At 37.9% G+C, this 19,930-nt stretch overlaps 1 protein-coding gene across 16 annotated transcripts in view; it reads right to left on the bottom strand.

Moving 5' to 3' along the window:
* Positions 1-530: 530 nt before the first annotated feature.
* Positions 531-19,930, bottom strand: part of RAPGEF6 (Rap guanine nucleotide exchange factor 6) — a 238,834-nt gene continuing 219,434 nt past the window's right edge. For 13 of the 16 annotated variants that reach the window (XM_065555927.1, XM_024100179.3, XM_024100177.3 and 10 more), the window contains 4 exons: positions 14,632-14,860; positions 10,425-10,936; positions 6,853-7,164; positions 531-4,843 (listed from right to left, as the gene is read on the bottom strand). In XM_065555927.1, the coding sequence (XP_065411999.1) occupies positions 4,818-4,843; positions 6,853-7,164; positions 10,425-10,936; positions 14,632-14,860 (1,079 nt within the window). In that variant the 3' untranslated portion in view covers positions 531-4,817. The remainder of the gene's footprint in view (positions 4,844-6,852; positions 7,165-10,424; positions 10,937-14,631; positions 14,861-19,930) is intronic. The other 3 variants (XM_024100183.3, XM_024100184.3, XM_024100185.3) reach the window with 1 other exon arrangement.

Below are 19,930 nucleotides of genomic sequence, written 5' to 3'. Positions count from 1 at the left end.
AAGCCCTTAGTGGGAAAAACTGAACCTAAGTTAACTTGTGTCATAGCTGGAGGCAAAACTTCCAGTGGCCTGATGTGAGCTGCAGGCCCTTGTCCTACAGCCCCCAGCAGCAACATTTTACCACCTCCCAATGCCACAGGGAAGATGCCTGCCCATTTGTGGAAGAGGGGAGAAGTCATGCAGCAGAACAGCAAAGAGCTCTGTGTTTCAGTCTCAGTCTCTCTGCCTGCATACCTAAGGTTAAGCATTTTGTCAAGAAAATCTGACCAACACTGAAGGTGCCAAATTCCTCAATCCCTCCCTCCCCGACCAGGCTCCCATTGCTCTGTCCTATTTTTATTCCTATTTAAAACAGAAACACTCACTTAATTGCTGTTCCTCACCAGGGCTGAAGGTGGTGCCACAGACAACAAAATGCCACGTCTGACTGCACACTTTGCATATCCCTAGGACTGAACTCTGTCTCAGTGGAATCCTCTGCTCGGTTACACACTTTTATGATCAAAGAAGGTCAGGTTAAAAACAATGAATGTATGTAGATTGTTTATTGATTCCAACATATTAGTAGATTGGATAATAAACAGTACTTTTAAACATTCTCTTAACCAAAAATATAACAAATATTTACAATCACTCAGTAAAAATACAAAAAGCATACAGAGGCACTGTCTTTCTAAAAGACATAAGTGTAAGAGGTATCAAAAAATAGGAGACACATTGCTTGTTACGGAATACTTTACAATCACTGACTTGTGCAGTACAATTGCTATTGGAATATCATTACATCTGTGCAGTTTTTGCCAATATGCTCATATATTTAGAATTTTATTAATACCAAGCTAAACTGCATTCCAGGTATATAAAAATAAAGATAAAACAAAAAAGCACAACATAAGCTAAAGCTGAATTGGGAATTCAAGATGGGTTTTTCTCCCCTTTTTAAAATATAATGTATAAAGCTTTTCTAAAGAGAGAGTATCCCTTTTTTCTAATCTGTTTTTCTGAAGGCAGTCGTAAGTACTGTATATCTTTTTTAAAAAACTAATTCTAATATTTATATAAAAGCTTAACATGACATAGATTTGCATTGTTGTCTGCAACCACGTGATCTGAGAGAGAAAGAATGAAGAAAGACTTTTCAGATTTATCTTTTGCAAGAGAATTATTGATAGAAAGCAGAGTCTTTCTGCAAAGGTTGTTTCCTATAGGCTCAATCCTTGGAAGTGCTGGCCAACCTCCATCTCCCATTGACTTCAATGGGCAAGGATGACACTAGGCACATTGCACAATCACGACCTGTAAGAATTAGAAGGAAGCTATGAATCTCACCCTGCAATCATCTCCCACATAAGAAGCCTCACTGGCCCCAATGACTACTCAGTGAGTTTGGATTAAGCACGAGTAAGAAAAGGCCTCATATTCCCATTCTGGTAATGACTGCTGATCATTCAACTCTTATTGTTGACACTTAAAGGAAGCATATCGCAAATATTTGAAGGAATTCCCCTTTAGTTTACTGAATTGTATTTATGGGATAGGCAAACTCATAACAGAAGCTCAGTTGTCTAATTTCATTATGTGGAGGCCAGTTAAGTGAAAGGTTCTACGATTGGTTTGAAGGTTCTTTCCGAATGATTTGGAAGGTTGAGCTTTTAATAGCACAATGAAATATCACAATGCAGGCAAAAAAATCAAATTGGTTTTAATCAAATCAAATCCTTCACTCATCACTTATGAGCAAACAAACAATTAGCGAAAGAGCAAGAAACAAAATGTAAATGGAGGAAGAATATTAGTCAGGACATGAATTGCTCAGCAGAAGTTAGGTCTGTGTAAGAGAAAGAAATCAAAAGGGACAGAGTGCTGTACAGGTAAGTCAGCTCACATTTTTTGGTTCCATGAGAAACCACTTACATGAAACAACGTAAAACCCGAATTAAGCAGTCTTAATTCACAATTTTCAAAGCTGAAAAAAGGGATAATGTCTCTTCAAATCCATACAAGACACACTACATTTGGCTATTGTCCCCGATCAATGTGATCAGTTGAATTAAAAAACAAACAAAGTCACAGCAAGGACAAGCAGAGCCAAGCCACACTGTCCAAGTCAGAAGAAGCAGAAAAAGTAGCTCATTTATCAATAGTTTATGCATGATTTATTTACACTAGTTGTACTGTCTATTAGGAAAATATGATTAGCAAGACTTTTACTCACTTTAAAAACAATGTCCTGAAAAGTACTGCTGAACAGATTGATGCTGTTGATGTGCAAACACCAAGTTTAAATGGGTAATCAATATCAGATGGCTAGCTTAATGGACCAGATGAGGGCCCCAATCTAGCTCCCCTGGGAGTCATTGGGAGTTTTCCCACTGACATCAGTGGAAGCAGTATTAGGCCCTTAGATAGGAAGGAGGTCACCTCAAGAACAAAGACTTAATCCTTTACGTTTGTTCAACAGGCTGAAATAAACTACAAATCAATATCTGAGGTCACTGAAACCTTAGGACTTAATTTATCTGGCACAAAACACATGATTTTCTGATTAAACGGTAAGCCTATTGTGCATGCCGCTTAAAAGCTAACAAACAATTACAGTTTACTGTGGGATTACTAGAATTTGCAATTTATATCCTGCAAGACGTCATTTTAAGGATTAAGAAGTTAACATTATATATGCTGAAAGTAAGCATTTTGCCGTAGCCCATTTTGACACTTATATTAATCTTGATTCATTAAGGCCTACACAAGTTCATTGTAAACATTAAGGCCTTGACGAAGAAGAAAGTATCCTTTAAGAAATAGCTAATCTGCTTTTCAATATGATTTTTCAGCTATTTACTCAGATGTTCATACCAAAAAATCTAACATATAGTCAATCAACTAATTATGAATTGGGCAGCCTCTCTCCACATTACTGCTCTCGACTGATTTAGGACTTCAGGATACAAGGACCAATACAGGGTACATTCCAGCCACAGAATAATATTAAATCTGGCACACACATGAACACAAGCCAAAGTTTGATTGAACACATTCTCATGTTTGTCAACATCAGCCCCAAGTAGATATGGGTGATGCACATCAAATGCTTTGGGTTGTTTTTGGTACTTGTGTCATTTTTAGAAAATGCTGCATTTGCCCTACACCAGGAAAAACAAAACAAAAAATTTTTTAAAACTCTTCATAACGTAATAGATACGTTCTTTGAGGCACCTGTAAAATGACAAACATCTATCTAATCTGTAAACATCCTCATTAAGATTTACAAGTAAAATGTTAAAACACAGATCCATACATTCATCTCCAATTATATTATTTGATTGGGTTATCCTGTGCTAGAACAAGAAAGAAACTGCAGGTATTTCCAGTTTTACCCCATGTGCTCTGGTTGGCTAAGTAAAGTTAAAGCAAGCAACTTAGCTTACCCTAATTGTACAAAAAGAACATGAATCCTGGCTCCATCCAAGTAAAAACCCCACTGATTACAACTGGGCCAGCATTTCACTCTAAAACTTGAAACATTCTAATCTAATTCATTGGATGAATGTGGTAGGTTTTCAGAATCAGTTATACACTATATTGTACTATATCTCAAATGTTCACTTTCACAAATATTATTCCATAATGGCTTGTGTTGATATTAAATTTGTATTTATTTATTGTATTATGTGCAATGGTCTATGGTTAAAATGCTATATTAATAAACTTTCTACTTATTCCATAATGGCAGTGGTAACAATTTTCCTTTTAAATAATTCCAGTACCTAAAATATTTGAATTTTGGTACAAGTAGAAAAAAAATATAGGATGATCATAGAACCCACAGAGCACTAATTTTCCTTTCTATTGCTAACAGTGGATTTACATGCTGCACTATGCAGTGCAACATTTGTTTACCGTCCTACTTGGAAAGTTTTGAACATACCAAATAATTTCACAGGAACTACAGCCTCCACGTTTCAAACCTTTAATTTGGGGGAATGCATGAGAAGAACTCCAGTTATTTTCCCAGCAGGCTGATAGTTAAAGACTTCCACAGATATTTTTTAGGGTTTTCTAGAGCAGGACCAAGAGATGGCAGTGTTTCATTGCTGTATGCACATTAACTTCCAAATCCTTGATTCCATTTACATTAAGTACATACCCAAAATCCGGGTATTTCTAAATGAGTTAGTAGGCCCATTACCTGTGTCTGTTTCAATAGCACAAAGAATATTGACATGTATCTAAGTTAGTACCCATTTTCTTTGTCAGTGTTCACACTAGCCAACCAGAGCACTCCCACTACGAATAAAAGAAAACCCTCCATAAACTCCAAATAAATAAATTACTTTTTCAGATACTGCCGCAGTGTCCCCAATTTTGCTTAAGTATGTAAAATAACATTCTTAATTTTAGAATTATAATGGTCATGTGGAAAATATACATCACAGAAATCTACCAAAGGATTATAAGGTATTATACAGAAGAATGCTTCCAAGTTTCAAGTGGTTCTTGACAATTGGTGGTCCCAATGTACTAAGATTGGTCCTTCCCATCAGACTGATTTCAGTTCTCAGGTAGTCTGTACTCCTTGGAAACTGGTATTTATATCACAGGCATAAATAGTTTTCTTAGGCTGTGGTAGCTGACTGTGGTAAAGTGAAGTAAGTTAGAGAGATTTATGATCCAGCCAGGTTCACATTGTCCACGACTGAGGCAAATACAACTTTTGAGGTTAGTAGCAGCAAGTTGTCAGCATTAGCTAACAATCATATGGTTCATATTCCCATGTCCCCTGTGATTTGAAGTGGTTTTCATAGATAGCCCAATGGTTAGACTGCTGATACTTGTTCATCTTCTGTAAAACAAGAAAAACACATTGTAAATTGTTACATCAGACATCTGCCATGAACATACAGTACATTATTCAATATGTTGACCAAGCCCCACCATTTACTGGAGATTGTACTGCCATGTAATGCTTTCAGAATCTAATGACCAGAATGAAATAAATATCCTTATTCAAAAAATTCCTCTACCATCCTACACGTTTCTTAGCCATTTGATGAAGATACATGAAAAAAGATGAAATTGCGTATTCTCAAAATATTACTTTGAATGCACTGGAAAATGCATTCCAGTGACTCCAAACCATACAGAATGGGACGGGGGAGGAGCATGCAATTTTCTAAAATGAGAAAAGTTATCCAAGCATTTTAAAACTAAAAAGGAAAAATATCTAGAACTGTACAATAAGTTTCATTGCAAAAATTTGGAAGAAAATGTTGCTTGGATAAAAAAATCATTATCTTTTTATCTCATAGCTCATGAGTTGGCATCATGGTATACAAGAGTAATATACACCACAGAATGATCTAATATCATGCAATGCAAAAATAGGATTGCCTTATATCACAAAGGCTTTGACTCTAAATGCATGTTGTTTTTAAGCCAGATGGAAATTCAAGCAAGTCAGTACTATATTCTAATTCAAAAGCTTCAGTTCATTGACAGTGGGGGAAAGGATTGATAATACTAATGCATAACACATTGGGAGATTGAAAGAATAGCACCGATTCATTAGTATGGAGTGATCTTTTACAAATACAGGAACAGCTTTCTGAAGCATAATACTTTACATATATACCTCTACCTCGATATAACGCTGTCCTTGGGAGCCAAAGAATCTTACCGCGTTATAGGTGAAACTGCGTTATATTGAACTTGCTTTGATCCACCGGAGTGTGCAGCCCCACCCCTCCCCCCTCCGGAGCACTGCTTTACCGCGTTATATCCGAATTTGTGTTATATCAGGTCGCATTATATTGAGGTAGCAGTGTATATTGTTGAAAGCAGCAAGGATTGTTTATGGCAGTATTGACAGTCACTTCAAACAAGGATGTCGAAGAATTTAGTTTAAGAAGGCACTGTCAACTCAAGTTTGGCCCAAACAAACTTTTACAAAACCTAAGAGCAACAAAAAAGTTTCCATTAATTTATTTTGTTCCAAAAATGCTTTAAAACATTCTCTTGCAACATTTTCACACGACAACTGCAATGTAAACCAACCAGAAATGGAAGAAAAACCAAAAATGGAACAACCTTGTTTCCACTGTCCAGATTGAGAGAAATGCAAAGAAGTGAATCATAATTAGGATTTCAAATATTCTGCAAGAATTAATAACCCAAGATAGTATTTTTTTAAATATAATTTTTAACCTGACAGTGTCCTTTTAAGGCATCAGAATTGATCAAATAAAAGATATAGAATTGAAGGGGAAGATAGCACTGTATAGAATCTAGCCCAGGGGTTCTCAAACTTCATTGCTCCGCGACCTCCTTCTGACAACAAAAATTACTACGTGACCCCAGGAGGGGGAACCAAAGCCTGAACCCACCTGAGCCCCACCACCCTGAGTGGGGAGGCCAAAGCTGAAGCCCAAGGGCTTCAGCCCCAAGTGGAGGGCCTGTAACCTGAGCCCCATTGCCCAGGGCTGAAGTCCTTGGGCTTTGGCTTCAGCTCCGGCCCCACAAGTCTAACACCAGCCCTGGCAACTCCATTAGAACAGGGTCATGACCAACTTTGGGGTCTCGACCCACAGTTTGAGAACCGCTGATCATGAGTATCTTAATTACACTTTTGTAAATCTCACACATTTTGATAAAGAACCCATTTAGCGACATGTGCTTTTTAAAACACAAAGGCACACTTAATTTGAACATATACATTTTCTTTAAAAACAGTTTCAATCTCAAAGAATTACTGAGAACAACTCAAGAACATCATTCTGAGGTAACACTTAGCACATTACTGAGACTTGATTTACATAGCAGTTCATTTAACATCTATCAAGTTAGTTAACATACCATCCTCTTCACTATCTGCGTCAGTCATATCTGCTAGTTTAGGATGGGACGGTTGCCGTTTATGCCATTGAGGCATCTTCGATGAAATACAGGCCACTGGTTCACTACTGAGAGAAGCTGATGAAAGTCTAGAGAGGTCACTATGTTGCATCTTTGACCTCAGCACTGCCACACTATAGTCTGGAGGCTTTAAGTGTGGGTGATGGGGTGATCCTTCCTTTATGTCCGCTAAAGAAATCCCCATATATCCTGGAGGGGTGGGCGGAGGCTCCCTATACCTATCGTCCTTCTTAGGTGAGGTGACACAGTACACTGGTACAAGAAATAAGCAATGGAAATGTTAATGAAGAAAACAAAGGAAACAAAACATTAAAAAAAAACCTGAAGTGTTACAATGACAAAACAGAAACTGATAACAAAAGGCAAATGCAGAAACACTGGTTATAACAGCAGCAGCAGATTTTTATGCTTTTAACTTACACTTTATACTTATTTTGAAAAGTCAGTGTAATAGCAAAATGACTGAACTCATATGGTGAAAAGTCAATTGAAGTTCAATTGAACTATGGTCTCACGTTATTCAAATGCATTGAAATACTCCAATTACAATTACAGTAGTTATAATACTCTGCACTTCTATAGTAACATCCATCACAGGATTTCACAGCGCTCTACAAATATTAAAGTAATTATCCTTGCAGTAATCCTGGGAGGTAAATATTCTTCACCTCCATTCTTCAGGTTGGGAAACTGAAATACAAGAGAGGTTAACTGACTTGCCCAGGGTCACAATTAGTTTGTGGTGGAGTCAGGCATAGGAACCAGACCCTTTGACTTCCAGCCCTGTTCATGAACCAAAAGAGAAGTTCTTTAAACAACTGACTTTATTGTAACAAGATTCTACTACACTTGCTGATATGCAGTATGATACTAGTACATATTCTACGCTTATCTATGCTGCAGGAAGAAATCAAAAGCTCTGTATGAAGCTCTCATTAAGAGACAGATTGTACATAATATTTTTGGCTTCACAAACATCCCATGGAAACAAGTTCCACAGGCTGACTGTGCATTCTGTGAAGAAGTACAGTAATTCTTTTTGTTTGTTTTAAACCTGCTGCCTATTAATTTCATTGGGTGACCCCTAGTTTTTGTGAAGTATGTCGACTAACTCCAGAGTTATAAATAAAATGGCTCTTATCTTTCAAGAAAACAGTATCAAACATGTCTTAAAATTTTACTTGAAAAAGATCAGTGAAAGTGCTATTCGCACAGCCATGTGTGGGAATCAGGGACCAATTCATGAATTTCAAGAGGAAAGAGGATGTCTTAGATGCAGCAAACATCTCCTGCAGCAAATGGTCTTCAAGCACCTCAAGAGAAATGCCACCAACAGGAAGTCCCAACCAGCCATCCTCACTTACGTGAATGGTGGCTATTAAACAGATAAAAAGGAAAGTGAATATCCCTACAGCAAGTGAAAGGTGTTAACATCCCCCTCATTTAAGGGGGGAAAAAAGTACAAACTATCGGATAATCTGGCATGTTTTACTCAGGTATTTGTAAAGCGCTCTGAAGAAGAAACATTTGAATGCAAAATATTATTACTGTTACTTTAATTTTCTTATTATATTCCCAAAGGTGCCTCTATCTACGAATATTGACTGCGAGAGAGTGCCATCCACTGGTAGAGTTGGATGTAGCACCAATACTAGCATCCATACCATTACATCTCCATTATTCTTGTAACTTCTCACAATATAAATCACTTAGAAACTGGGACACTAAGATCCCACGTAAGAAAAGGTTCAATATCCCCACTCCCATTCTGCATATAAAACAATCCGATTAATGAGCATTTTAAAAGCGCATGAGTTCCTTGTGTGAAAAGTGTTTACAGACTGATTGTTTAATAGCTTTTCATGAGAAATTAAGTGCGAGTTCTACTGAATCGATCCTTTGCCTTAAGAGACTCCCTTATTCTGTCTTGTTCCCACTGAGATCTTCTCTTCTTTCAAAAGTGTCATCTCTGAAACCATCTTCCCACCCCAGAACAGACTAAACAAATGGTGAACTAAAACTAGAATATCTTGGATGTGATGTATATAATGAAGTGTGGATGAAGGGTTTGCAAAATTCAACATCTACTTGTGACCCAAGATCCACATCCACCTATTTTTCCTCTTCACTGAATAGGATGCAGTGCGTGTTCTGTTGAGCTATGTTGCTGAATGCTTCTTAACAATGAATACATACAGTTCAGCAACATCGCTGCATGCAAAGAAAAGTGTGCGATGCGGGACATAAACAGAATTGGAAACAAGAGAGAAAGGAGTAAGATAGGGTGACCAGATGTCCCGATTTTATAGGGACAGTCCCAATTTTTGGGTCTTTTTCTTATATAGGTTCCTATTATCCCCCACCCCTGTCCCGATTTTTTACATTTGCTGTCTGGTCACCCTAGTAAGAGATAAACAAGACTGCATTGAGTGACTCACATGCCAGAATGTCAGAGCTGATCAAGAGTGAACTAGTAGTTAGGATATGTTACTAGGCTAGGACAGGGTGTGTATGCATGTGCTGGAAGGAAATGCATACAAAGTAAATTGGAGGGGGTTGCGAAAACTCTCTTAGACAAGCTCACTTTTTCCATAGAGCCAGAAAAAGAGAAGGCCTCCACCCTACATGTGACCTAAGGATAAGTCTGCTCAGGCAATTACCCTATGATGATAAAGTACATCCCTCCAGCAAACTGCTCAGGAATTAAATTGGGTTTCAGTTTCACCCCCTAACTTCAGCAATTTTTTAGAAAGTTTTACTTGATGTTTAATCTTGTTTGCTACCCAACTCCTTTAGTCTTGGTTGTTTGGCAACCCTACTCACTAAGTCACTGAAAGGGCATGTGCACATTAATAAAATATGCCTTTGGAAGGCATATTTTATGTGAAGAGAAAGTGTGCTTTTCTCCAGTAGTATGCAAACGTCAGTTGGCTAAGCAATCTAACAGCAGGCAGTGCAACGTGATGCTATGAAGGGAATCTGCATCACTTCTGGGCTCCCTGTGACAGGAGTGTTATGGACACAGTGTGCTCAGTCTCTTTGCATCACTAGTCAACCTCCTCCCTTACTGGTTGCTGGAAGGACATGCCCACGGGAGGCATGTCCAGACCTCCTTGCCAGAGGAAAATGTGCAGCAATAAGCGTTGTGTGGGATAGAAGCAAAAGAGGGGGGTTAAAAAAAGGTGATCCCAAAGGAGTTTCAAGAAATAAAGGAACACAGAGAGCATATGCAGAAATGCCTGACACTTCCCTGAACATGGGCCTCCTGCATTTCCATAAGGCTGTAAGGAAGCATGTTGCTTTATTCCTTTAATTTTCGTAGTTCAAAAAAAAAAAAAAAAAAAGTTGGTTTGAAAACACATTGTCTGGGTACTACTATGATTAAAACCACATGTAAAACTGGATTTAATATGCAACCCAGCCCCCAGATCTGCTGATGTAATTTCTTAACAACTTAATATTAAAATGCAAAACAGATGTGGAAGCTTCCATAGGTTTTTGGCTTGGCTTACCTATCAGGCCTTTTTCTGTACTTGAAGTAACAGTTTTATAATTTGCATCAGTGGCTGGCTTAGAGTCCAAAACCTCAGTCTGCTCCGCTGTGGAGTGCTCAAGCCCTCTCCGCTTAATTGTCCCATAGTTTGTTTCATACGTGTCTGACAGGGAGCTTGAGGAGGCCCAGCTTTGTCGAGATTGATCATGTTCCGTGCTGGCTTTTGACTGTCGGTTATTTTTGGAAAAGGCTTCAGAATACAAATGAGTCTCTTCAGAGCAACAGTTTGTGGGTTCTACTTCAGCAATGGGTCCATCTAGATGAGTGTGGCGGTAAGAATTCAAGAAATCCCAACTTTTCTGGTTTTGGATATTCTGAAAGTTATCATGAGAACTACTTGAACATGAAGTCCAGCTTCCACGGCCACTGTCTGCAGCTTCTATTGTGATATGCTCGTGGGAGATCTCCTCATTGCTCATGGAAGATGCGACAGCCATCCCTCTGATTATAGCAGGTCTAGTTAGTGACCAACTAAATTTGAAGACAAAATAAATTAGAAATATAAAACACAGGTTTGTAGAGAAATAACTAGGACTGTCAAGCAATTAAAAAAATTGTGCGATTAAACGCACTGTTAAACAAAAAATACCATGTATTTAAATATTTTTGGATGTATTCTACATTTTCAAATATATTGATTTCAATTACAACACAGAATAAAAGTGTACCGTGCTCAATTTATATTTATTTTATAAGTATTTGCACTGTAAAAAACAAAAGAAACAGTATTTTTCAATTCACCTAATACAAGTACTATAGTAGTGCAATCTCTTTATCATGAAGGTTGAACTTGCAAATGTAGAATTATGTACAAAAAATGCATTCAAAAATAAAACAAGGTAAAATTTTAGAGCCTGCAAGTCCACTCAGTCCTACTTCTTGTTCAGCCAATCGCCCAGACAAACAAGTTTGTTTACATTTGCAGGAGATAATGCTGCCTGCTTCTTGTTTACAATGTCACCTGAAAATGAGAACAAGCGTTCGCATGGCACTCTTGTAGCCAGCGTCTCAAGATATTTACGTGCCAGATGCGCTAAAGATTCATATGTCTCTTCATGCTTCAACCACCATTCCAGGGACATGCATCCATGCTGATGACGGGTTCTGCTCAATAACAACCCAAAGCAGTGCGGACTGACGCATGTTCATTTTCATTATCTGAGTCACATGCCACCATCTGGTGGAATCTCCATCCTTAGAGGTTTTTAAGGCCTGGCATGACAAAGCGTTGGCTGGGATGATTTAGTTGGTGTTGGTCCTGCTTTGAGCAGGGGATTGGACTAGATGACCTCCTGAGGTCTCTTCCAAACCTAATATTCTATTATTCTACTCTATGATTCAAATAGAAGATTGTTTTCTTTTTTGGTGGTTCAGAGTCTGGAGTTTCCACACTGGAGTGTTACTCTTTTAAGACTTCCGAAAGCATGTCCACACCTTGTCTCTCTCAGATTTTGGAAGGCACTTCAGATTCTTAAACCTTGGGTTGAGTGCTGTAGCTATCTTTAGAAGTCTCATATTGGTACCTTCTTTGCGTTTTGTCAAATCTGCAGTGAAAGTGTTCTTAAAATGAACATGTGCTGGGTCATCATCCGAGACTGCTATAACATGAAATATATGGTAGAATGCAGGTAAAACAGAGCAGGGGATATACAATTCTCCCCTAAGCAGTTCAGTCACAAATTTAATTAATGGATTATTTTTGTAACGAGCGTCATCAGCATTCCTCTGGAATGGTGGCTGAAGCATGAGGGGGCATACGAATGTTTAGCATATCTGACATGTACATGACTCGTAATGTAGGCTACAAAAGTGCCATGCAAATGTATGGTTTCACTTTCTGGTGACATTGTAAATATGAAGAGGGCCGCATTATCTCCTGTATATGTAAACAAACTTGTTTGTCTTAGCGATTGGCTGAATAAGAAGTAGGACTGAGTGGGCTTGTAGGCTTTAAAGTTTTAGAGTGTTGTGTTTTTGAGTGCAGTTATATAACAAAAAAAAATCTACATTTGTAAGTTACACTTTCATGACAAAGATTGCACTACTGTACTTGTATGACGTGAATTGAAAAATAAAATTTCTTCTCATTTTTAGTGCAAATATTTGTCATAAAATAATATACATTTTGTATTCTGTGTTGTAACTGAAAGCAATATATATGAAAATGTAAAAAAAATCCAAAATATTTTATAAAATTTCACTTATTCTATGTGTTATTTTAACAAAATAAATCATGCTTTGTTTTGAAGAAGCTGTTTCTGTATCACTGCAAACATATGTTATGTGCTCCCAAACTACTGGGCCTGTGACATAACATGGCTGGAAAGCAGGAGTGTACCTTGGAGACCCAGTTGGAGCGTGGTTGGATTTCACCCTAAAAAGAAGTGGAGGCATAAGCCTTCTACTTGAAAGGAGAGCACTCCAGGCTGCCAAAGGGCCTCAGGGGCAGCCTACTCAGGGACTGTGACAAAGTGGCTTAGGCATTTGTAGAGAGGATTTTAAATGGCAGAAATACTAAGATTCAAAAGGAAGCTACTTAGCACCTATTTATTTCAATGAGAAATTGTATTAATGCTGTCAGTGCACAATTAAGCTTGGTTTTATATGGATCCAGAATACAGAAAGGATGATTGCTAATCACCATTCAAAACTTCTCTGAGCAGCTCTGGATTGTGCTATAAATGAGTATCAAGGATAATATATAAAATTCATCATTAACATGTACAGTATATTGACACGTTGTGGAATCTAGGAACACGTCAGAATCACGTTAGAAGCATTTTTTATTCCCTTGCCTTTCTATCTTTTGAACTCTTCTATCAAAAAATATTTCTTTCACAAAAAAATTATGGAAACTAAAACACAGCAATAATACAGAGTTGGAAGGATTTGATTTTAAACTATAAAACACAAGAAAATACCAAGTTCAGGCTGCAATACTATCCTTAATGCAACAGTATGTGTTCTGAAAAACTGTGATTTTATGTGGTGCAGTACCCTGCCACATTGGGGTATTTAATTAACTATTCTGTCTGTGGTAAATAAATGTCAGCATCTCTGACGAAACTGGAAGGTGCTGTACTTTTGGGAAAAGAATTATTTTAGTTTATAAAATGCGCCTTTAAATAGGTCTACTATTTCCAATTTTATCACACTGGAAAAACTGGGATTGGTAAATATTCAGAAGTTATATTATCTTAGCAATGCTCTCTCTCTCTCTCTCCCCCGCCCCAATAGTCTCATTGATAAGGAGAAAGCACTACAAAATACTGATTATTCTTTCTCGCATTATTGTTGGGTTTCACGGCTACACAAGTAGACACAGCTCCTCACAGTATTCAACAATGAAAAGTGTGTGTTTTTTCATAAGAAAAATTCATTCACTTCTCTCCACGGGCAGATCTTTGCCAGTGTGGCATATCAAGCATTAATATGACTCCTTAAAAACTGACCACTAGCTCAGCCCAGGTATTTGATATTTCAAATGTAAAGAGAATCTCTCTCCCTGAATAAAATACATTGTGGTTGAAAAGACAGCATTTGATCTCAAGAGATACTGAGCCCCTTGATTTCAATAGACGTTGTCACAGGATCAAGCCCAACATTTTTAGATATATTTGGCATCTTTGAATGAGCTACTGGTGGCAGCCATCTTACCAAGAAGGCAACAAAATGTCTGGTATGGGAACCTTAGGAGGCAAAAGATGAGCAACTAGTTTCTAATCAGCCTCAACAATCATAAAAACAACTTACAACATGTTTGGGTTACATATTAAACATTAAAGTACTGATGTGACTGGTATTACTGATTGCCAGCGATAACTGCTAGAAATGCTCTTTTCATTCAGCTGCCTTCCTCAGCACTGTACAGGAGGGAATTTGTTAAATATCCTTCAAGCTTGCAGTGTATTTGCATTTTCCTGCAAGAGACATTTATCCAAAACCTGCTGATGCAGAGAAGCTCTTGTCTGTCTAAATTATACTGCAAACTCCTTGTGCGAAAAAAAATGTCTTCCCCTACGTTTTAAAGCAGCTAGCACACGGATTGCTGTCAACAAGTTAATAATAATAATTACAGCATGACCCTTAACTGCGTCTTGACTAAAGTGTTTTGCTCCTTTTCCTTACGTCAGTCAGCCAAGTACCACAGCACAAACACTTCTCACCCAGTGCTAGGCTGACTATACTCAGCCGATGGTTGAGGAACTTCTTTTCTTTCTGCTGCTCCTGCTGAATCCATCACAATAAGAGACTGAGGCAAACATCTCTCATCCTGCAGGGCTGCAGACATTGAGTCGGCAGAGCAGTTACTCACGATGCTGGACCGCGATGAGATCTCACTGTGGCTGGAGTCTGAGAAGTTATCAGATTTAGTGGATGGTATGAGGGCATAGCCTAAATGAGATAAGACATGCAGGAAATAGGAAAAAACATCAAAAAGAGAAGATGAAGTCTATTTATTCACCACCACATTAAAGCACTAAAAATATTTCAATGAGGCTATTCAGAAAGATCCTTCTCCTGCATGCCTATTTCACTGTAGATTTTATGCCACTACCCTTCGTAACAGGAATCAGGATTTATCAGTACAACGTGCTAATACCAAAATCAGCTGGTACTTACAGCCAAGACGCACTTAAACCAAGAGGTTAACTTAACATTATATATAATTAGCAATGACAGCAAATTGCCCCATGAATACCAGGTTGATGTGCCAGGTTAGTTCAATGCTACAACCACTCAGCCACAAGTATAAAACAACCTTAGCTAGTGAAACAATGCATTTCCCCCAATCTTCCTGTACCACCTATTATGCGTGAAATTCAACAGAAAATGGGGGGTGTCTCCACTGCAAGCAAAGGCATGTCTGTAGCACAGCTTTAATCTGGGCAATAATAGTAGTTTAGATAGAAGATCACGGTTCGCAAAACACCAGATGTGGTGGCAGGCTTCAGAACGGGCTAGCAATCAGAGTACATGTTAAATTAAAGCTAGCACAGGTATGCCTACTCATTAGAAATCATGCCCCCACTTGCAAGTGTAGACACGTGGTGTAATGAGGGTATGCTGATCATTGCCAAAATTTACAAACACTGAAGGATAAGACATATGCGCCATCTCACTTTTCTTATTTACCCCATTATGAATCAGGAAACAAGTGGGCAGCTCACAAGAATGGGAGGTAGAAATTTTAAAGCAGCTGGACCTGCACTGTGTAACGCACTCCCACAGTAAGCTCACCACTTACAGAACAAAATGTACAACTTATTTTTTTCTACTTGGACCACTCTCAACATGTTCTTTTCTCTCTCTCTCTCTCACACATACATAAACAATACAACCCCTATAAACCAACCAAGTCTTTTCTTCTACAGCCTGGGAGGGAAAAGAAGAGATTAATAGCTCTGGGGGAGATTTTGTTGAGGGTTTCACCTCCCCCACACCCACCCCGTATGTCTATTCTGTCAACTTCTTGTATCCTGTTGGACACCTAAACTGCCAGCTCTCTGCAGCAGGGACTGTCCTCTGTTATTTGTCTGTGCAGCACCTAGAACAATGATGCCCTGATCCTTGATTTGGGTTTCTAGATGCTACTCTAATACAAACAAATTTAAAGAATAGTAACTAAAGTAAATGTAATCAGAAATCGTTATATTTCTTTTCCAGCTAATTTTCTTATGTTTGTTGTTTGTAGATATTAATTCTACCTCAGGCCTTGACAAGTTAGGAGGAATATTCACAGCTGCATTCAGTGCAGGAATCTAATTCACTACCCACTCTGCACTGCTGCAGAAACCAAGCGGCAGCATGGAAGGCTGTCAAGTTAGAAAAATCCCATATGACTTAAGGAGCACCAAATTGTTCTTTTCAAGAGGCAACAGAACACTCCTTTCCTGTCAAATGTGATTGGACTTCAAACAAGTTTAAACCTAATCTTTCACCTCTTATCACTGGCAATCCTGACTCTGGATGCTATGTGAAAAATATAAATACAAAAACCTGTGTCAAGCAGCTAAGATTCTGCCTTGTATTTTAATACAAGGGTTGCTACAGTTACAAATGTTTTTTCATGTGATTTTATACAGTAACTGAAAGTCAGCTCTACCAGTTCAGTGCCAGAGTACTGTTATGCCATGTGTGAAATATGGGTTAAAAAATTATCCTGATCTTGGAGCACAGAGACAAGGCACTTTGTTCCTGAAGACCTGTATTTGTGGGTCCCTATTGAATCAACTAGTCTCATAAAAGAGTTTCCTGATAGTTTTAGGTGAGAGGATGTTCATGTTAATGACACTGTCAACCACAGACAGAGGGTACCGGTATAAGAGCTTAAAAAGCGCAGCCATCAGAATGATTGCACATTTATGTCTGTGGTCTCCTCCATGGCAGATATTTTTTAAGTGCTTAAATATGCTGAGGCTAGTTTATGGGATACATAACAATATTCATCCCTAAATAGCATAGTCCAAGATATGGTAAGAGTTGCACAAATCACCTGTAACAGCTAGATTTCAAATTAGAGCTCCTTTTTTTGTTTTTAAATTTAACACACACATCACCCTTTCAAAAACAGCTCAGGGAATATATCAATTTTAGGTGAACAGGCTCTAACTTTTTAGCTTCCCAACTCTGGTGAAAACAGGGGTAAATGGACATATAAATACTTAAATGTTTACTCTAAAGCTAATTTTCAGTTTAAGTTAGTGGTCCTCAAGTGCAAGTTGAACCTCATCGGTGTGTCATGGGAGCCCCTTAACATTTTTGACAATCAATGCTGGAAGCTGGAGTGTAGCCTAACGCTTCTCCATGGAAGTGCTTACCAAACGTGCTGAGAGTAAAATGACTGGGATGGTGAGTGTTTCAATCACAGCAGGCACTACAGCTGAACTAGCATAGTGAAGGACTGCTAGTAATTCTGTATCGTTATCTGCCAGCCTGAACTAGAGTAGAAAGGGAAAATACAGAGAAAGATTCAAAGGGGGAGGGGGGGGGAGAAGAGGGATGGATTGAGACAAATTAGGAGGAGGAAGAGGAAAGACAATAGAGTGGTCCACATCATTCCTCCCTAGCTTTGGTAACATGCATAATTTTTGCACTGAGGTTTATGTGGGCTATCAAAATTAAGAGATGGACTACCAAAAGGTGTCCATTGTCATGTTACAAAATTGTCATTTCTAGTAAATTTGTCTGGGATTGCGCTATAGCGCTAGACTCATTGAATCAGATTCAGACCTGAAGTCAATTACACCAGCTTTCATTAGGCTCCTGTTTGCTTCCTTTATTGTAGGTACATCTCAAACAGAAAGTTTGAACACTACTATGAAATACACAGAGGTTTCTTTTTCACTCCGACCAATTTTGCTGTGTTAGGTACACTGTAAAATTCAAACAAACTGAATACTCTCCCTCGAGCTGGTGTTTTGTTTTTGAAAACAAGTGACAGAAAAGTCCATTACCTACCAAACAAGGACCCTGCATGCCTAGACTTTAGTTATATACGTGCTATGGGTACTTGCCTGGCATTTCATGACTGACACATGTTCTTTCAGATATGCATGAGCAAAAATAAAAAAAGGTACTGAAAGTACAGGATGTCAAAACAAACCCTGGTTCTGAGTGGAACTATTTCTAATACATCAGCTCAGTTACCTTACATCGTAACCAACATACTCTGAAATCTATTTAAAATGAAGTAACATATTTTGCAAGCTTATTATGGTTTTGCTAGCAGCTGATATCTTGGTACTAATGATAGCAGTTTTACTGGTTGGCCTCCTGCAGCTTTTCTGTGCTTTCCCTCTGAGTACAGAACAGAATGCATTTTCAATAGCATATCATTTGCAATGTCTGTCACAGTTAAACTGCTCTCTCGTTCTGAACTGAAACTCTGTTAAAAGAAAATTATGGCAATTGGTTTTCTGATCCCTCTAAGCTCTTTTTCATAATAAATTATAAGCTGTCAATGGAAATTTGGCTGGATCGCTGAAGTTTTTTGTTTATATTAATAATTGGGTTGATGTGGTCTAAGAGTTGATTTGCAGAAAATAGTGGCGTCTTGTAGTGAGTCAGGTCAGGTCTTGTTTTTCTGTCCAACTATGATAGTCTTTTTTTGGAATAAAAATAGAGGTAAATCAGAAATAAAATTAACTAATGAGCAGGTCTCTCTCAAATCTGCTTTCTTTAACATTTTGTTTAAGATAACAGTCTCCTCTACCATGTGTGGGTCATTCTTTGATTGAGGGAAGCATGCCTTAGACTAAGGCTTCTACCTTCTTTTAATACGTTCTATTGTGAGTACAAACACATACATACACATAAGAATTGACCCTTCATTTGATGAGGACAGTGGGACATTTGAGAACAGAGACTTCACTTAGCCTCTGTTAAGATTTCCTGGTAAATTAATCAAAGCACTATCTAATTTCTTCACAGGAGATGATACAAAGCTTGCAGCTGATGAGCTGTTCTCAGATCAAGATTCTTTCCCAGTTGTACTAGCATGAATCAACAGTTTCTCACTTCATCTTTAGGTAAAAATCTACTTTTGTACTGGACAGTGAAACATTTACTTCAGAATCAGAGAAAAATCTGAACAGACCCATCTATACGAAAGCAATTTAAGTGACATATATGACTCAGCATGATGACTGATGCCCTGCATACCAAGATAACAATGATCAAATAACCTGACTTTAGAGGCAATAGCCATGCTGTATAACTCAAATATATTTACAGATTCTTTTTACAGTTTTTTGAAGCTTGAGCACACAAATTAAACTTTGAGACAGATACGCTCATGTTTATCAAACTAGAGTAACTGTAACTTTAAGAGTAAATAAATGTATTTAAGATTGGCATTTTAGAATAAACTCAATTTCTTTACTTTTCAGTATATTAATATGCAACACCACATATTTCTAAATTTCATCTGTTTATGTCTTTCATGAATTTAAATATTTAAGTATCGTTATTACTTTTTCCTCTTAATGAAAAGCCAACCTACACACATGTATAACTTTTAAGAGACCTTTTATCCAGATGCTGACTCCTGAAATTAAACAATTAGACCATCATAACAAACACCACCACTATAGTGGATTTTTTTTTTTTTAAAGAACACTCTTCATCTAAGAATCTCAAAGAGCTTTACAAATGAGTTCTTGTAGTTGTTGTGAAACAGACTTGCGCTATCTGAAAAGCAGGAAGGGATTGATTTATATCATAATGTACATTCTTGGGCAATCAAGATTACTACCCTGTCACCAATAAGGAACATTAAAGTATGTCTGACAGAAACATAAGGCAGCATGATACAGTGGCTGCTTTTATTAAGCAATATTTGCAGGAGTTTGCAGAAATATTGAGTATTTTTAAGTCTAAATAATAGGTTACAGATTTTAATATTTCTGTGGATTTCAAGAAACAAAAATTTACTGGGTAATGTAAATAAATGAGGATTGTATG

The sequence above is a fragment of the Chrysemys picta genome, chromosome 8 (genome assembly GCF_011386835.1).
Source record: "Chrysemys picta bellii isolate R12L10 chromosome 8, ASM1138683v2, whole genome shotgun sequence".
NCBI lineage: Eukaryota > Metazoa > Chordata > Testudines > Emydidae > Chrysemys > Chrysemys picta.
This window is presented reverse-complemented; position numbering and strand designations above follow the sequence as displayed.